This window comes from Wolffia australiana, chromosome 7, assembly GCF_029677425.1.
Source record: "Wolffia australiana isolate 7733 chromosome 7, ASM2967742v1".
Taxonomy (NCBI): Eukaryota; Viridiplantae; Streptophyta; class Magnoliopsida; order Alismatales; family Araceae; genus Wolffia; species Wolffia australiana.
In genome coordinates, this window is record NC_135841.1 from 6,743,896 (window position 1) to 6,762,683 (window position 18,788).

Consider the following 18,788-nt stretch of genomic DNA (forward strand, 5'->3'; position numbering starts at 1 on the left):
AGGATTCAACGAATCTTGGCCGTTAAATGCATGTACCCTGGCCCCGGCGGAGAGTTCACGGGGGGGGTCGGTTTTCGAATAATAATATTTACTGGGGCGGTTAAAACTTAAAAAAGGATGTAATATTAATAAAAATATAGCATCGGTTGGGGGGGGTGACGTGGCGTTGACTTATGGAGTAGACTGAATTAATGAAAAAATGGTCAATTAAATGTAGTAAGAAGAAGAGTCTGCTAAAAGAAACAAAGCGGTCGGTAGACTGTGTTGTATCGGCTGGCAGAACAGACGGCGGCTGACCATGGGCTTTGACTTAGCACACAGACATAGAAAGAGAGAAGAGAGAGAAAGAAAGAGGAGAGACAAAGATAGAGAGAGAGAGAGAGAGAGGAAAAAGAAAGTAAGACAGGAAAAGAGAGGAGAGGGAGATAGAAAGAGAACAAGATAGGGAAAGAGGAGAGAGAGAGTGCAAGATAGAGAAAAAGAGGAGAGAGATATATAGAGAGAGCAAGATAGAGATATAGAGAAAGAGAGCAAGATGGAGAAAGAGCGGAGAGATATATAGAGAGAGAGAGCGAGATAGAGGAAAAAGAGAGGATAGAGGCATAGAGAAAGAGAGCAAGATGGAGGAAAAGAGGGGAGAGATATAGAGAAAAAAATATATAGAGAAAAGGAGGAGAGATATATAGAGAAAGAGAGGATAGAGATATAAAGAAAGAGAGCAAGATGGAGAAAAAGAGGAGAGAGGTTTAGAGAAAGATAGCAAGCCAGAGGAAAAGAGGAGAGAGATATAAAGAAAGAGAGCAGGATAGAGGAAAAGAGGAGAGAGATATACAGAAAGAGAGCAAGATGGAGAAAAAGAGGGGAGAGAGAGAGCTAGATAGAGAAAGATAGGAGAGAAAGAAAAAGAGGAGAGAGAGCGAGAGAAAGAGAGCAAGGTAGAGAAAGATAGGAGAGAAAGAAAAAGAGGAGAGAGAGAGAGAGAGAGAGAGAGAGAAAGAGAGCAAGACAGAGAAAGATAGGAGAGAAAGAAAAAGAGGAGAGAGAGAGAGAGATCAAGTTAGAGAAAGATAGGAGTGAAAGAAAAAGAGGAGAGAGAGAGAGAGAGAGAAAGAGAGCAAGATAGAGAAAGATAGGAGTGAAAGAAAAAGAGGAGAGAGAGAGAGAGAAAGAGAGCAAGATAGAGAAAGATTGGAGCGAAAGAAAAAGAGGAGAGAGAGAGAGAGAGAAAGAGAGCAAGATAGAGAAATATAGGACTAATAGGAGTAGAAGAAAAAGAGGAGAGAGAGAGAGAGAGAGAAAGAGAGCAAGATAGAGAAATATAGGACTAATAGGAGTTGAAGAAAAAGAGGAGAGAGAGAGAGAGAGAAAGAGAGCAAGATAGAGAAATATAGGACTAATAGGAGTTGAAGAAAAAGAGGAGAGAGAGAGAGAGAGAGAAAGAGAGCAAGATAGAGAAAGATAGGAGAGAAAGAAAAAGAGGAGAGAGAGAGAGATCAAGATAGAGAAAGGTAGGAGTGAAAGAAAGAGAGGAGAGAGAGAGATCAAGATAGAGAAAGGTAGGAGTGAAAGAAAAAGAGGAGAGAGAGAGAGATCAAGATAGAGAAAGGTAGGAGTGAAAGAAAAAGAGGAGAGAGAGAGAGAGAGAGAAAGAGATCAAGATAGAGAAAGGTAGCAGTGAAAGAAAAAGAGGACAGAGAGAGAGAGATCAAGATAGAGAAAGGTAGGAGTGAAAGAAAAAGAGGAGAGAGAGAGAGAGAGAGAGAGAAAGAGATCAAGATAGAGAAAGGTAGGAGTGAAAGAAAAAGAGGACAGAGAGAGAGAGAGAAAGAGATCAAGATAGAGAAAGGTAGGAGTGAAAGAAAAAGAGGACAGAGAGAGAGAAAGAGATCAAGATAGAGAAAGGTAGGAGTGAAAGAAAAAGAGGAGAGAGAGAGAGAGAGAGAGAGAGAGAGAGAAAGAGATCAAGATAGAGAAAGGTAGGAGTGAAAGAAAAAGAGGACAGAGAGAGAGAGAGAGAGAAAGAGATCAAGATAGAGAAAGGTAGGAGTGAAAGAAAAAGAGGACAGAGAGAGAGAAAGAGATCAAGATAGAGAAAGGGAGGGGGGAAAGAAAAAGAGGAGAGAGAGAGAGAGAGAGAGAGAGAGAGAGATCAAGATAGAGAAAGGTAGGAGTGAAAGAAAAAGAGGACAGAGAGAGAGATCAAGATAGAGAAAGGTAGGAGTGAAAGAAAAAGAGGAGAGAGAGAGAGAGAGAGAGAAAGAGATCAAGATAGAGAAAGATAGGAGTGAAAGAAAAAGAGGAGAGAGAGAGAGAGAGAAAGAGAGCAAGATAGAGAAAAGAAAGATTGGAGCGAAAGAAAAAGAGGAGAGAGAGAGAGAGAAAGAGAGCAATATAGAGAAAGATTGGAGCGAAAGAAAAAGAGGAAAGAGAGAGAGAGAAAGAGATCAAGATAGAGAAAGATAGGAGTGAAAGAAAAAGAGGAGAGAGAGAGAGAGAGAAAGAGAGCAAGATAGAGAAAAGAAAGATTGGAGCGAAAGAAAAAGAGGAGAGAGAGAGAGAGAAAGAGAGCAATATAGAGAAAGATTGGAGCGAAAGAAAAAGAGGAAAGAGAGAGAGAGAAAGAGATCAAGATAGAGAAAGATAGGAGTGAAAGAAAAAGAGGAGAGAGAGAGAGAGAAAGAGGGCAAGATAGAGAAAGATTGGAGCGAAAGAAAAAGAGGAGCGAGAGAGAGAGAGCAAAATAGAGAAAGATAGGAGAGAAAGAAAGTTAGGAGAGAGAGATAGAGATGGAAAGAGTGGACAAGATGTAGAAAGACAGGAGAGAAAGAAAAAGAGGAGAGAGAGAGAGAGAGAAAGAGAGCAAGATAGAGAAAGATAGGAGAGAGAGAGTGAGATAGCAAGATAGATAGAGAGAGGGGATAGAAAGAGGGGGAGTAAGAGAGGAGAGAGAGCGCAGGATAGTGCGAGAAAGAGGAGAGAGAGAGAGAGAGAGGAAGAGAGAGAGATGAAGAGAGAGGGCAAGATAGAGAGAGATTCTGACGCGTAGGTGAGAATTGATTGACATTTGACACTTTGGGGGTGTTGACGAAGGCGGCAACCAGAAGACACACGTTACCTGTGAGAACAGGGAGACCGGGAGGCCGCCATAAAACCCCCAATACACCATGCCCCAGCTGTGACTACCCCCCCATCCATAATCCATTCCTCTCTTCCTCTTCCCTTCTTCTTCTTCTTCCTCCTCCCCATCTGGGTTTCTCTCAAGCTTCCGTCTTTCACCATGGGAAAGAAGACGAGTTCGCGAGATCCCTTAAACGCTCTCTTCCTGTGGGTGCGGAAGCAGTCGGTGAAGGTGAAGGCCGTCGTCGGCGTCGCCTCTTTGCTTATAATCCTGGCCGTGCTCAAGCTTATTGTTCGCGATCATAACCACTTCTTCGTCGCCTCCGAGGCCGTCCACGCCGCTGGAATCGTCGTCCTCGCCTACAAGCTCGCCCGTCAGAAAACATGCTCCGGTGGGTTCCTCTGAAATCGTTTTTCCCCATCCGCAAATCAGGAAAATAACGATTTTGGTTAAGATATTTTTTTTGGAACCTGTTTTCTCATGGATTTGTCGAATCGGGATTATGCTAATTTTTTTAATTTCTCAGTTTTTTTAAGGGAAGTAAGCGATTCCACCCGATCCGATTTGATATTTACGTCGTTTAGTGATGGATTTTAAAAGGTTTTGTTTTCCGATTGTTAATTTCAAATCCCATCTTTGAGCATTTTCTCTGTAATTTCAGGTTGACACGATTTTCTGTTTGTCAAATTGGAATTCAATCGGAAATACCCTATGTAACGTCCGTTTGAGAATTATATTGTTTAGTGAATTTAAGAGCCAATTTTTTTGGGATTTGTAGGGCTATCTCTGAAGAGCCAAGAGCTGACGGCGCTGTTCTTGGCGGCGAGACTGTACTGCAGTGTGGTCATGGAGAAGGACATCCACACATTCCTGGATTTCGCCACGCTTCTGTTCACCGGTTGGGTCATTTACATGATGCGCATCAAACTCAAGTCAACTTACGTTGAAGACTTAGACAATATGCCTAGATATGCCCTGGTAATCACCCTTATCTCTTTCATTTCTCTGCCAATTTTCATAACTTCGGGTAATCGTTGCTTGGAATCTCCGTCTTCTCCACTGGCTTCTAATAATGTGGGATAATCGGCCAAAATTTCAACATGGGCCATGGGTCATGCTTGCTAAATTTCATATTTTTGCAAAAACCCGGGTTTGGAATAGTCATCATCTTCAACGACTTCGGATGGTGTGGATAAAATTTCCCAAAATCATGACATGGGTCATTCTTGATTTCTTAACTTTGCGGAAACCCCCCATCTGGGTATATCATATATTGACTTAGATTGATGCGGACAAAATTGGCAAAATTATAGCATGATTCATGCTAAACATCAATACATTGCAGAAGCCCGGATGGGAATTTTCATCTTTTCCTTTGAATTCTTCCAGTGAGAAAAAATTTACAAAAATCATAACAGGGGTCATGCTAAACATCAAACCTCTTAAGAACTCCAGATGGGAATTTTCATCTTTTCCTTCGACCTTCTTCCAAAATGAGCAAATTTACAAAAATCATAGCACGGGTCACGCTAAATCCTTTTTATGCAGGTAATTCCATGCGTGATCTTGGCCTTCTGCATTCATCCATATTCCCACAGAGCAGAGATGAACTACATGATCTGGGCCTTCGCCGTGTACTTGGAAGCCATCTCGGTCTTGCCTCAGCTTCATGTGATGCAAAACGCCAAGGTATGCATCCCCAATACATACATTATGAATAAAATAAACCAGTTCTAACCATAATCTCCGGCGATTTCTTCCCCTAGATGGTGGAGCCCTTCACTGCTCGCTATGTGTTCGCTCTGGGTCTGGCCAGATTCCTGGGCTGTGCCCACTGGATTCTCCGGGTAGGATTGAATATTATCACAATTAAGCATTCCATGTCAACCACCCTGAACAATCGGATCGCCCGGTTTCGCATGTCGATCGCAGATCTCAGAGTCGCGTGGAAATTTCTTCAAAGATTATGGATCCGGCGGCGTTTTCTGGATTCCAATGGTTCTCCTCGCCGAGATTGTTCAGACCTTCATCTTGGCAGACTTCTGCTACTACTATGCCAAGAGGTGGGCCCTACCTTGTATTTGACTTTTTGGTCTTTTCTCAGGTTTGACTTCAGGCATTGACCCTTCTCTTTGACTTTCTTTGACAGCGTCATGTACGGAGAGCTGCTGAGCTTCCCGTCTGCAGTTTGACCGCCGGCGCGTTGACTTTTTGTCGTTGTAAAAGCAACTGGAAATTCTCTCTTCTGACTAAAATCTATATTTTTATTAAGCTGAGAACAAATTTTTAGGGGGACTCTTGCATAATCTGGCCGGCTTGAGAAATTGAAACAATCGATTCCATGTGGAATCTACTTATATTCACCATCTTCTCTGCCTTTGCCTGGCAATCTGCGGAGGATATCTCCAGAGGTGTTGGCGGCTTTGGCGGCAAAGGGAAGATCATGCCGACGACGGGGAAAATGGTGACGGATATGTTGTTGAGGTACTCGGCGGCAGAGTTGTTGGGTATTTTTTCGGTCTGACGCCGCTTCACACCCAAAAAGAAGCGAGCTACGTCTGAGCTAAGCTTGGATATGGAAGTCTGCTTTCATTTCTTGAGAAACCACTCCAATCCATGCCGAACTTGGTGGTTAAACTCGACAGAGGTGATGATACAGTAAACATGGTTGTTCTGTTCTGTTTGTTTGAAACAAACAGAAAATTTGCACGAAAGAACTGCACAGGCCTTGTTCTTTGTTCTGTTCTTTTTTATATTCAAAAACGAACAAAATTCGCACATTCGAACAAAATTCGCATAAAGCGAACAAAAGAATCACACACGGGTCTGTTCAATGTTCTGTTCGAATTCGTCTTTGTTCTGTTCGTAAAACCCAAACAGAACAAACAATTCGCACAAAAAGAACCGAACACCCACGTCTACAATACAGTAGGGAGGTTCTGCTGAAAAAATAGCTCGACAAAAATCTCTCTGCTACATCTCCGTCGTCAACAAGACTGACCCCCCCCCCTCCCCCCTCTCTTCATCTGCCACTCATTTGATTGTTGCTCTCTCTAGAATTTTCTTAGAAATAACATGGACTCACAAAAAATGGCTGCGCCAGGACGCAATCGTGTCATAACTTAGTGAACAAGAAATTATAAAAAAAGTGGAGGGGAAGAGATACTACAGAGGGAGCAGAGGTCAACGGGAAGTTTCTGGACGCCATGTGTCTCGGCCGGTCAACAGGGCTTAATTAAGCCGGAGCTGATACGCCGGGAGACGCAGCGACGCCCTTGGCGCGGGTCGGGTCAACACGCTGGTATCCACGGCCACCACCGACGCGGCTGACGAACTCTTGACGGCCGCCACCGCTGCCACCAACGTAGCCCCTGCCCCCAAAGCCGCCACGTGGCCTAACCCCGTCGCCGCCACGGAACCCGTCGCCACTGCGGAAACTGCCGCCTCTTCCAGGCGGGTATCGGCCACGGCTGCCCCCTGAGAACACGAAGGACGTCAGCAGAGACCGATGAGAAGACCGTTGACGTGGTCAAGCTTTGACTCACCTCTCGACCCCGACGGGCGCTTCTCTTCCACGTAGGCCGGCCGACCCCCGATTGTGACCGGCGATGCCTGAAAGAACCCAATGGTCAACTCAAACCTAATCGTTGACTTTTTACCTCGGCACCGTTGTCTTTGACTTACCTCGATGGCACTCTGGACGGCGGCGGCCGACTCAAACTCCACAAAACCGAAACAAAACCCTTGTTGCTGTGAGACACAAAACCCACGTCAGAACAGATGCATATAATTCAAAGAATAATAATTTTTTAAAAAATACAACCTTGTTGCTACGAACTTGGACCCCACCGGGCTTGATGGGACCGAACCTCTTGAACTCCTCTTCGAGCTGGGCCGTCGTCGCATTCAAAGGAAGGCTCTTTACATAGATCGAGTGCCCATCAGCTGCCAAAGTAAACGGGGGGTTACTGCAGATTTTTTCAACGTTTTTTTCCCCCAAATTTTGCAAAGTTGTTGAAGAACAACATCCTGCCTCAGAGGAAGTGTATCCCTCTTGCTATCAACTATAATTTTTATCACAGTATGTCGCGCTTGAATCTTAATATGGAATCAAACCCAAGGTTTCAAATTCTAGAAGCCAAACCCCGCAAATTCTAGAAAAAGTAGTGCCCTTGATATCGGCTTCGCTTCTAGCAGAGTTGGTATCGATTGAATCTTAATATTACTAGATCAGAAAGAGGCAGGGGAACATACCTTCCGGCTCCGGTTCAGAAACGTGTGACTCAGGTTGTGGAGGGGACGACGCTGGGGCAGGAGCAGGTTGCCATTCTGAGATCACAGTAGGAGGCCTTGCTGATATGATCGCAGAAGGAACCGACGGTGGAGACGAATTCTCCTTCATCACTTTCAGCTGTAAATAGTTTCGAACGAATAAGAAAACAATAAAAAATCCAACTTTAACCCGATGATATTGAATTATGTTGTTTAATGTATGTAACTCACTATGGACGCATACGACTTCTTTGGGGCTTCTTCAAGAGCAGCTCCAGGGCTAGGGTCAACGGCAGTGACCACAGAAATTTTGGGGGTTTCATCCACTGCCTCAATCTTTGTGTTTCCTTCATCAGCCTCTGCTTCCCGACTGTTTTCCTGAACAATGGGTTCTTCATTTTTCGCCTCTGTTTCCTCGATCGAAGGCGTGACAGTGGCCTCTTCAATTCCCACTTCTTCGACTTCCTCAGTAACTAGAAAATAAGAGCGATGAGAAATTTCCTTAAAAAATAGAGGAAGAAAAGATGGTATTTGGCAAAAAATACCATGTTCTTGGACTGTTGATTCTTCGTGTTCCTCGTGTGTGTCTTGAGTATCCTCCTCGTCCGCCGAATCCACATACCTGAATATATCATTCAGAACAAAGTAGGCACCCCCCTGACGCGCCAGTAAGAAAGTCTGAGTGAAGTTTTTCTTGATATTGTCTTTTCCAGTCAGGTAGCCCGTCACAAGCACAATCACGGAACCGTTGAAGGAATCCTGCGCATCCACCGTCTTGATCTCCGCGCTGTAATCCTTGAACTCCAGCGACAATATCTTCGCATCAATCGCCTAGATCAACAGGGGAAATCATCAGAAGACTAAAAAAAGTCAAACAGCCGATCGAAGAAGTGAGCGCTTCGGTACCTGCGTGGTAGTGATGGTACTCATCACGCCTTCAGAATCGGGGCGACTCAGATTGCTGGAATCCTGGTAAAAGCGGTGGACAAGCTCGGGGGACTGGTGCAGTATGTGATAATACTGTTGAACAAAGGCGTTCCCGACCTGCGGCATGAGAATCAGATAAGAATCACGAAAACGAAATCAAAAACCGAATCGCCAGAAAGATGGAGGATCGGCAATGAAGCAGAAGCACCGTACCACTTGCGGGGGAGCGGAAACGGTCTGCGGACTCTGCGACGCCATTTTCCGATGCGAGAAGCAAGAGATCGCAGTATCCTGGAAACGCAACAGATCAAAACCAAAGCGAAGAGTCGATTGGAGAACAGATCCGCGACTGAGAGAGATCGGAAGAGAAATACAACAGAAAGTAGGGATTAGGCGAGAGTTACCGCGGCGGCTGCGCCGATCCCTCAGAGGCAGACTCCGTCGACAATCCGGCTAGGGTTTCGCTCAACTCCGGATCAAGCGAACTTGTTGAAACAGCACCCCCCGAAACTTCTAAGAACGCGAGAAAATAGGCGAGATCAAAGCGCGCGGAAGAACCCTCGCAAAACTGGGCCATAATGGGCCTTACCAAAAAATAGCCCAGCAACAAAAGTCGTTATCGTCGTCTTCCGTTCGTCGTCGTCGTCGTCGTCAACGTCTTCGTCACCGTCATCGTTGTCATTACCATACTGTTGTTTGTAGAGTTTGTTATTTTGGACATGGGACCGGTCAGACCGGACTGGGCTGGGACTGTCGGTCAGCCATTTCAGGGTCTGAGGGTCAAACAGACTGGGAAGTGGACCGGTTTAGTCAACCAACCCCCTTTTCACATTCGTGCTGCCCCCCCCTCTCCCCACTTGCACCAGCCGGCCCTTCCATGTTTGCGCTGGCCGTCTACCCCCCTTCCCCGTCTCGCCCTCTTCCTCTGTTCTTCTTTTTTCTTCCCTCGTTTTGTCCATTTTCTTTTTATCCTCTTCCTGTTTTATTTTATTTTTTCTACTTTGATTCTTCATTTCTAATTCTATTTATATTATTGTATTAATATTTTCATCTTACTTTCTTACTCTTCTCTTTTTCTTCTCTTCTTCTTCCTCGATCTTCATTTCTTATTCTTATTTGCTATAAATATTTCCATATTTGTCGCTTTTCTTCTCTCTTTTTCATCTTCTCCTATTCTTCGTCTCTTACTATTATATTGTTCTTCTCCTTTTATTCATCTTTTCTTATTCTTTTGACTTATTATTTAGGCAACGACAGTCAGAGTCTTGGTTTCAAAGCGCGTCAGTTCCCCAATGCAAATTGCTGTGAAGGGGACGGCTCCTAAACAAAACAGTTCCAAATAGCGCATCTAATATGATAGTGCAACATAGAAGGGCGACATAGTGTATATTTTATTAGTCAATTTTGTTAAAAATTGAGATGACAATCTCATGATAGAGTTTAGAGACTCCGCATTAGTCCGTCGTCGTCAACGCCATCGTCAACCGAGTAAAAAATAAAAGGACGAAGAAGATACAGCTCCTCCGCCGTTGTGATCGTCAACCGAGTAACAAAGGAATAAGTCAACCGGGTGTGGTAAAAGTCACCGCGGTGAGATTACCGCCGAGCTCCAACGACCGACAGTTACAGCTCCTCCGCCGTTGGATGTGCCCAGAGCCGGTGACCACACCGCAGAAGAGTCAACGCCGCGCGCAAACCAACATCGACTCACGTAACATCATGGGCGCCGTCATGGGTGTTATCCTCACCCCGCCCACGCTACGCTCCGCGCCGGGCCGAGTCAGCGACGTGGACGGGCCGTGGAAGGGTGAGAATATCATCCCGCGGCCACCTTTCTCCATTTCCCCAACCATTACGGCGGGGCGCGTCGGCGGCCAACCCGGAGGCGATGAGAGTATATCAAATGACGAAAATACCCCTCCTCCCTAGAACGTCTGATTCAGTCAAGAGGGGTAAAATCGGCACGGTCTTCGCTGGAGATTTCGAAGGTGACGAATATAATAAGAAGGTGACGATTTGATTCAACCCGAGTTTTATGTTCTTGCAAAGGAAGAAGGGCTGGCCTCCGATTTCTTGTTCTTGTTCTTGTTCTTGATCTTCAGGAGACGTTTGGAGACTGTTCTTCTTCTGGGTTGACTTGATTAATTTTTCTCCGCCACCTTCAGGTAAGCTTCGATTATCCGTAGTTTCAATCTCTAATCTCGCTGTGGCTGTTGTTTGATGATTGAGATGGGAGTTGAGGCTCTTGCAGGGGCTGTTCATGGAGGAACTGCTGATCTTCTTCCGGGTTTGAGTTGGCCGGGGAAACGCCACGGAAGGTTGGATTATCGCTGTTCTTGCCGGGGAATTGTCGAGCTTTAGAAACAGCCAGGTTTGTTCTTCAATTCTGCCTGAATTCTGGAGTTAATCGGCCGCGGAGGATTGATTTGAGGTTTACTCTCGCTAATTTAGGGGCGGTGTTCGTGTTTTGATGGGCAGAAGCTCGAGAATGAACGAATAGAAAGTTTAATTATCGTCGCTTGAAATTTTTCATCGTTTTTTTCTTTCCGGTTTCATCGAATTACAATCGTGGAACATTGCCCTTCAGAGCAACTTCGACTCTTCCTGAAGAACAGGGCTGAGCTCCATTTGACTGAGATGCGAATCGGGGGTGTGGTCTGAACCGCGCGAATTTCAACCGAGTTTTTTGTTTCTTTTTTTTTCTTTTCGACGCATCTCTCATATTGTTCTTCGCTTTCATGCCGTGTATAATAGTAATTTACGGTGAGATTTTCTTGGAAGCTATGTCATCTATGAAAACTTTTTTCTTCGCGTTTAAAAACTTTTTTGCTGGGCAGGAGAGAGAATCCAGCAATGGTCAGCGTTCGAAGGCGCAAGTACTTGGGATTCTACTCTGGTACACGCCATCTCTCTCTATCGATCTATCTCTCTCTCTATATTTCCAATCTAATACATCTCCGCGGCCTCGTTCCCCACCGAAGTTTTTGGTCAAAATTGAAACCGATTTCCTTGTTCTTGGGTTGAGAGTCGCTGGTTCTGAGTTTTGTATTTTCTCAGGAAAAACCGCAGCATCTACGAAGCCCCCCACATCGAATGAGAATGAGATAGTTGTAGACAATCACAACGTCAAATCGATATCCGAGCATCCGGAAGCGTCGACGGATTCTAATGATCATAAAGAGGTATGCTCCATCTCTCTCTCTATCTCTTCTGTATCGCCTGCATCTCTCTCTCTTCTATCTCAACTTAATCTCCGTCTCTTTTACTTCATTTTCATTTCTATCTCATCGTCATCTCCCTCTCTCCTCTGACTCGCTTTTCTCTCTCTGTTCTGACTTACCTTTCATTCTCACTCACTCTTGTGCGCCACCTTTCTTTCTATCTCTCTCTCCTGACTCGCCATTCACTCTCTCTCTTCTACGCCACCTTTCCTTCTACTTCTCTCTCCTGTCTCACTTTCCTCTCTCTCCCTCTCTCTTCTGCGCCAGTTTTCCTTCTATCTCTCTCTACTGTCTCGCTCTCTCCTTTCTCACTGACTCACTCACTCTCTCTCTCTCTTCTGCGCCACCTTTCTTTCTACGTCTCTCGTCTTCGCCACCTTTCCTTCTATCTCTCTCTCCTGTCTCACTCTCTCTTCTTCGCCACCTTTCCTTCTATCTCTCTCTCCTGTCTCACTCTCTCTTCTTCGCCACCTTTCCTTCTATCTCTCGCTCTCTCTCTCTTCTGCGCGAGCTTTGCTTCTACCTCTCTCCTGTCTCACTCTCTCTCTTCTGCCCCAGCTTTGCTTCTACCTCTCTCCAGTCTCACTCTCTCTTCCTCTCTTCTCTGCGCCACCTTTCCTTCTATATCTCTCTCCTGTCTCACTCTCTCTCTCTCTTCTGCCCCACCTTTCCTTCTATCTCTCTCTCCTGTCTCACTCTCTCTCTCTCTCTCCTTCTCCACCTTTCCTTCTATCTCTCTCTCCTGTCTCTCTCTCTCTCTCTCTCCTTCTCCACCTTTCCTTCTATCTCTCTCTCCTGTCTCACTCTCTCTCTCTCTCCTGTCTCACTCTCTCTCTCTCTCCTTCTCCACCTTTCCTTCTATCTCTCTCACTCGTCTCTCTTTCCTCTCTCTCTCCTTCTCCACCTTTCCTTCTATCTCTCTCACTCGTCTCTCTTTCCTCTCTCTCTCTCTCCTGTCTCTCTCTCTCTCTCTTATGCGCCACCTTTCCTTCTATCTCTCTCTCTCCTGTCTCTCTCTCTCTCTCTCTTATGCGCCACCTTTCCGTCTACCTCTCTCACTCGTCTCTCTTTCCTCTCTCTCTCTCTTGCGCCACCTTTCTTTCTACCTCTCTCTCTTGTCTCTCTTTCTCTCACTCTCTCTCTCTCTATCTCCTCCATTGTGAGTTCTCCCAGGTCGACATTTCCGAGGCAGTGCCTGCGCCATTCAGCGCGTCCAGTGCGAGCTCCATCAAAGCAGAGCCCGCCCTCGATGAACACCAAGGTGAAGCGTTGACGTTTTATATTCATATCGTAGAGAGAGACATATTCCGTTGACTTTTGAGACACTAGGCGTACAGTGGACATTATCATTGAATTTTGATATTCCCGTCGTAATAAAGAGAAACAATCGTTTACTTTTGAGATAATTCGTAGTGTCAGATAGTCATTGACTTTTCAGATTAGGGTCTTAGATAGAGAATAAAGTCTTTAAAGTTTGAGATTAGGATCATAGAGATACACGAGTTGTCAACTTTGAATATCAAGTCGTAGAGATAGAAACAGGTCATTGACTTTTGAGAGCTGGGTCATAGAGAGAGAAATAACTCGTTGACTTTTGAATTACAGGGGTCAAACGAAGGAAGCGGCACCGGAGAAAGCATGTGGAGAACCAGGAGCCGTGCGCCATGAGAGGAGTCTACTTCAAGAACATGAAGTGGCAGGCGGCCATCAAGGTTGACAAGAAGCAGATCCACCTCGGCACCGTCGGATCTCAAGAGGAGGCCGCCCGATTGTACGACAGGTAAACCAAAAAAAACACACACAAATGCTTATGTATGATGGCCTCGAATCAGTATTTCAATAGAATAAACAAACAAGCCCACTAATAACTTAGATAGTGGATCTAACACTTTAGTGTAGTTTACTCTACCTATTGATTGACTTGAGGCCCTTGGAATTTAATCAGTAGTGTGAGTTGTGTTTGGAAATTGAGAACCCTTCTGTAGTGGGATGTAGGCTTCAATGATCTTGTTGCTTCTTTGCCACTAGTTATGATTTAGTATCCTACATTAGCAGGCCAGTAGTTTAATATAGTAGGGGACCACTAGAAAGAAATCAGCCAGTGTTTGTACTATGTTGTTAGCTTTTTAATAGGTCCAACCATTGGCTTCCTGCAGGGCTGCATTCATGTGCGGGCGAGAGCCCAACTTTGATCTCTCTGAGGACGAGAAGAGGGAGTTGCGGCAGTTCAAGTGGGAAGAATTCTTGGAGATTACCCGCCAGGCCATTTCCTTCAAGAGTATGTATCTATATCCCTCTTATATGTATCCTTATTTTAGCAATCAGTCAACATATCCATCTATGTGTACACCTATCTATTGATATGTCCATCCATATACCCATATGTGTAAACCAGACTATGTATATGTTCATCTAATATATTTTTAAACCAGTCTACCTATGTATATGTTTATCTCCTTCAAGAGTGAGTATATATCTCTCTCCTATACATACATATATATTTGTATATTTTTTCCCCTTTCATACCACTCATCCATTTATTTCTATGTATTTATATATATATGCATATACATTTATTTATCTCTAAAACATCTGCCCATATTTGTAAAGCAGTCAATTGATGTATATGTTCATCCAAAATATCTGCATCTCTATCAGTCAACCTATCGGCATCCATCAGTCATGACCTGTCTGGTCAGCTATATGATTTAATCTAACTTGTCTACTAGTCAACCTTACTATGATCATGAGCATCATCATCATCATCATCATTAAGGTCAAATGCAGAGCATCAGAGGAGGGTGGCAGCAGGGGTGCAGGGAAGGGGGGCAGCGCGGGGAAGGAGGAAAAATCCACCTCAGAGGACGATCAGAGCGAGCGGTGACACAGCCGGCCAACCCAAGCTCGCAGAAAATACAGGCGCAATTTAGTAACAAGGCAACACATACCGTAAATTATACATACATATATTTATGTATTTCTCATTGTCTATTCTATTTACCTATGAAGGCCCTTTCTTCAGACCTCGGCAAATAAAAAAATCCTTTTTAATTAAAACTAGGACGGCGGGGGGGGGGGTGTAGTGTTCGCCCAACCGGTATCTGTCCGTCATCTGGATTCGGACAACCGATATCAGATATCCGGGAAAAAATGGGACGGTCCCAGATATCGGATATCGACCAATATCCGTCTCTATAGGGGTGGACGGATACCAGTACTGGATACCATATGCGGAAGGACGGGACGGATACCGGATGCTGGATATCGGAAACCGATATCATGTTTTTTTCCAATCCCAACCTGATCCCATATTGGAACATCTTAAAATTTTTGGAAGTTTATATTAGCCTCAACCGCGATATCAGTAAGTGACATATCGCGCGCCCTAGATGCCACTTCTTAATTTAAATAAAAGTGTATTTTTCACGTATAATTGTTGAATGTTGAAATTAATATGTCGAAATTGAGACATATAGTAATGAGTAATGATGGATATATATTAATGTTGAGAAATTGAGACATATGTAGAACAGTCGAAATTGAGAAACATATGTCGAGGAACTGAGACAATAAAAGTGCATATTATAATTAATATTTTTTATAGATACTGGAGATAGTTATTGATAGGAATTATAAATCTGATGGTTCATTAATAAGGGGAGTGTGTGATATTAGAGGAAGTGTTATTTTAGATTTATAATTAAGGTAGAGGAGTAAGTATACTTAGCTTAGCTTGAAGTTGAATTACAGTGATTATTTTTTATAGTGATAATAAGATTATATATGGGATAGGATAGGGAAATATAGTATTGACGGATATTAAGATTATAAAATAGTGAAGAGGGGTATTTTTTTTAGTAGAAGATAAAAGGAAGGACATAGGAAAAACGGGATAACAATTTGATGGATTAGGGAAGATAACATCTAATTATATAAAGATTATTTGGTTGATGTAGATTATAGATATAGGTTAAGAGCTTCAGATTAAGAGAGAGAGAGAGAGAGAGAGAGAGAGAGAGAAATAGGGTGAAACACATATAGAAAGAGACACCCACAGAGAGAGAGAGAGAGAGAGAGATGGTGGGAGAGTGAGATTTGACTTATTGGAAGAGTAAAAGAAATCAGATAGAGAGGGAGCTAGAAGATTATGTCAAAGAGTGACAATATTTATGAGATGAGTATATATATTATTAATGGATAATTTGTAGAATATATTCATATATAACATTTCATAAAACTTATTAAATTTAATTGTAATCTGATTCTTTATAGTAATGTAAGCAATGAATGGAATTAAAATATAAGAGAGGATGAAATGCATACCATGGCAAATGCATGGGAGAATAAAGGTGCATGATATAATTTATATTGTCTATAGATACTAGAAATAGTTAGTAATAGGAGTAATAAATTAATAATAACGAGAGAATGTAAGATATTAGTAGAAAGGTTACATTAGATTTACAGTTTAGCATGATATGTAATTATGAAGATAGAGGAGTAAGTATACTACTTGGCATGATATTTAATTATAGGGATTATTTTTTTGAGTGATATTAAGATTATTTATTGGATAGATAGAGGAATATAGTAATGACGGATATTCAAAGGTCTATTTAACAAGAAGTGAAAAGGTCTATTTATTTTTATATAAATTATTATATTTAATTTGTAATTTGAATCTTTCTAGTAATTTAATTTAGGGATATTCAAAAGAATTTTAGGAAAATGTTTCAAAATTCTCTAAATAAAATTATAAAGTTATATACGTCATTAACTCTATAGTAGTAGCAAAGTTCACTAACTACATATGACAATGGCTCTGTCAAAAACACACACTTCCCGTAGAAATTTCCCCACGGCTCTGTCAAAGGGTTGTGCTTACTTGATCATCACCTGCGTAGCACAAGATAAGAAATAAGTAACGATGATTACGTAAAAATAGGAAAATGTAGTTCATTTAAGTGATGTGTACCTCGAGCACATGCGACCACACCATCTTGTTCATCGTCACCATCCGAATCTAGCTCAACGTCATTGTACCGCCGTTTGTTGGCCGCACGGAGCCAACACTTCAAAGTGATTAGTGTTTCGATGCCTATTAGCGATAGACGTGATCGCTTGTACGTGACAATAGCGTTGCCAACTGAGAACATGCGCTTGGCAGGAGCGCTCGTCGCACATGCGGATAATAGGTCCCTCGTAACGGCTGCAAGTAAGGGGAAACACTTTGCCCTCGTGTTGGCCCACCAAGATAGTGGAGTGAACACACCCTCATTAGGCACAATCTCCGTAAGGTATTGGTTGAATTCATCCCACACCGACCTCGTTGACACAGGTGCTGGTTGGACGTGCCGCATAGTGCGCTGAAGCAAAGAGTCCAACTCTTTACCTCTTGACTGCCCCTCCTCAATGGCCCCTCTCGGTCCACGACTCGACGAGTCACCTAGTAACAACGAACGTACGTATGCGATGGTTGCTTCTCGGATGCTCGGGCAGAGCATTGACCCTTTGTGGAATGGATCCATCAATGCTGCGGTGGTGATTGCCTCATTCGCCTACAATATCTCAACATACTGTGCAAGCTTGTAATGCATCGCTTTACACGCTTGCACCATGTTTGAACGATCTCCTTCATGCAACCGTCGTACGGATGTGAAGAAGTTGCCATCTTCGATTTGCTGGACCACTTCCTCCATGTGATCCATTAGGCCGTCTATAAGATACAAGACATCACATATCACCAGCATCACTATCTTGCAAACATGATCAGTTGATATGGCGAAACGTCCAAGGATGCGACAGAACTCTTTCACCAACTCCCACTCGTCCTTCGACAGCTTTGTCGACGTCGCCTTCTGGCCAAAAGCCTTCAACACTTCGTCAATTACATCACGCTTCTTCACGGCGGCCGCTAACATAGCGTACGTGCTGCTCCATCGGGTCGGACAGTCTAAGACGACCATGTTAGAGTCTTTGACTTCGGAGTCATCTTCACATATCTTTGTATAATGTTATCTCTGTTGCGTAGAGCTCTGAATACTACGCACTAGTGTACGCACCTTTGTAACTACATCACAAACATAACGGTCGGCGTGGTCCCTCATTGTCATCAAATGCTGAGAACATATCGCCGAGTTCATTATCCTGATCGCTGTCGTAGTGGTCTGCTCTCGTTGTCACGTCGCCTTCTTCAGGTTCTACAACTTGGGCCAAAGGAATACAGAAGCTTTTTATTGCCGCTTGCACGACAATGTTCAGAATGTGTGCCACACATGGGACGTGCCTTTGGGCGCTAAACGCCAGGTTAACGTTCTTCATCTTTCTCGCCATCAATGCCAACATCCTCTTATTTCCCGTGGCATTGTCAGTAGTCATGGCGTAGACCTGCATAAGTACGTTCCACATTTAAAGTCACAAGTTCAACTAATAAAATGAGTTAGACGCTAAATTCTGACCTTCGGTCTCAGACAGAATTCATCTAGGGCATGGAGAACGATGGACGCCATGTTCTCCCCATCGTGCTTGCCGGCGATTTCTCGGATGGCAAGTACCCGCTCTCTGTACACCCATTTGTCGTCCACCCAGTGGACGATGATGCCAAGTAGTCATGTTCCGTTCTCCGCAGTCCATGCATCTACGGTGAGTGACACTCGGTCCACGTTCTCCCAGAGCTTCCTCACATCATGTTTCATACGACCATGCATTTGAATGGTCCACTGCTTTATGACCTTCGCACATGGAGGATCTAAGTCGAGAAGTGTCGCGTAACGCCACATCTCCTTGAAGGCGACATTCTGAACAATGCTCCAGGGTGAATCAGTCATGCATACGAATCGTGTAATGAAATTGTTAGTCTCATTTGGAGTATGCCCTCTAATCGGCCCTCGTTGGCTAGGCTCTCCCTATTGTTTACTTTTCATTCTGTCAGTGATACGTGGCTGATGAGGGTCTTCCAACACTTCGCCTTTAAGCTCCGCATGATGAGTTGGATGGCAGGATTTGAAATGTTGCCAAAATACGTTGGTGCTTTTGTCAACTTGTCGCTTTATCGGTTTCCTCTTAATGTGCGGGTTCAACTCCCAGCACAGTAAGCATGCATAATATCCATCTTCCAATTGTTCGAAATAGTCAATGTTGACTGAACGATTCGAACGAGGTTGACTCTGTACGGCACGAGAAGTTCCCGCGTCCGTACATTGAGGGCCTACAGCTCCTGACCGAGATCTGTCTTGGGTTGGGCAATTGCC

General features: G+C 43.9%; 3 protein-coding genes across 3 annotated transcripts; 2 read left to right on the forward strand and 1 right to left on the reverse strand.

The window, feature by feature from the left end:
- The first annotated feature begins 3,094 nt into the window (after nucleotides 1-3,094).
- LOC144705885 (uncharacterized) lies at nucleotides 3,095-5,407 on the forward strand. The gene is made up of 6 exons (XM_078578740.1): nucleotides 3,095-3,509; nucleotides 3,897-4,096; nucleotides 4,667-4,807; nucleotides 4,885-4,965; nucleotides 5,051-5,181; nucleotides 5,268-5,407. The coding sequence occupies exons 1-6, from the start codon at nucleotides 3,278-3,280 to the stop codon at nucleotides 5,308-5,310; spliced, it is 828 nt and encodes a 275-aa protein (XP_078434866.1). The 5' UTR covers nucleotides 3,095-3,277; the 3' UTR covers nucleotides 5,311-5,407.
- Nucleotides 5,408-6,177: 770 nt separating this feature from the next.
- LOC144705884 (nuclear transport factor 2-like) lies at nucleotides 6,178-8,879 on the reverse strand. The gene is made up of 10 exons (XM_078578739.1): nucleotides 8,722-8,879; nucleotides 8,531-8,608; nucleotides 8,297-8,434; nucleotides 7,936-8,221; nucleotides 7,622-7,863; nucleotides 7,373-7,529; nucleotides 6,942-7,063; nucleotides 6,803-6,868; nucleotides 6,664-6,730; nucleotides 6,178-6,595 (listed from the first exon to the last, which is right to left on the reverse strand). The coding sequence occupies exons 2-10, from the start codon at nucleotides 8,573-8,575 to the stop codon at nucleotides 6,354-6,356; spliced, it is 1,365 nt and encodes a 454-aa protein (XP_078434865.1). The 5' UTR covers nucleotides 8,576-8,608; nucleotides 8,722-8,879; the 3' UTR covers nucleotides 6,178-6,353.
- A 1,730-nt stretch (nucleotides 8,880-10,609) lies between these two features.
- On the forward strand, nucleotides 10,610-14,594 carry LOC144705887 (Integrase-type DNA-binding superfamily protein). Its single transcript, XM_078578741.1, has 7 exons — nucleotides 10,610-10,688; nucleotides 11,155-11,213; nucleotides 11,375-11,499; nucleotides 12,712-12,799; nucleotides 13,144-13,318; nucleotides 13,695-13,816; nucleotides 14,315-14,594. The coding sequence occupies exons 2-7, from the start codon at nucleotides 11,171-11,173 to the stop codon at nucleotides 14,572-14,574; spliced, it is 813 nt and encodes a 270-aa protein (XP_078434867.1). The 5' UTR covers nucleotides 10,610-10,688; nucleotides 11,155-11,170; the 3' UTR covers nucleotides 14,575-14,594.
- The last annotated feature ends 4,194 nt before the right edge of the window (nucleotides 14,595-18,788 follow it).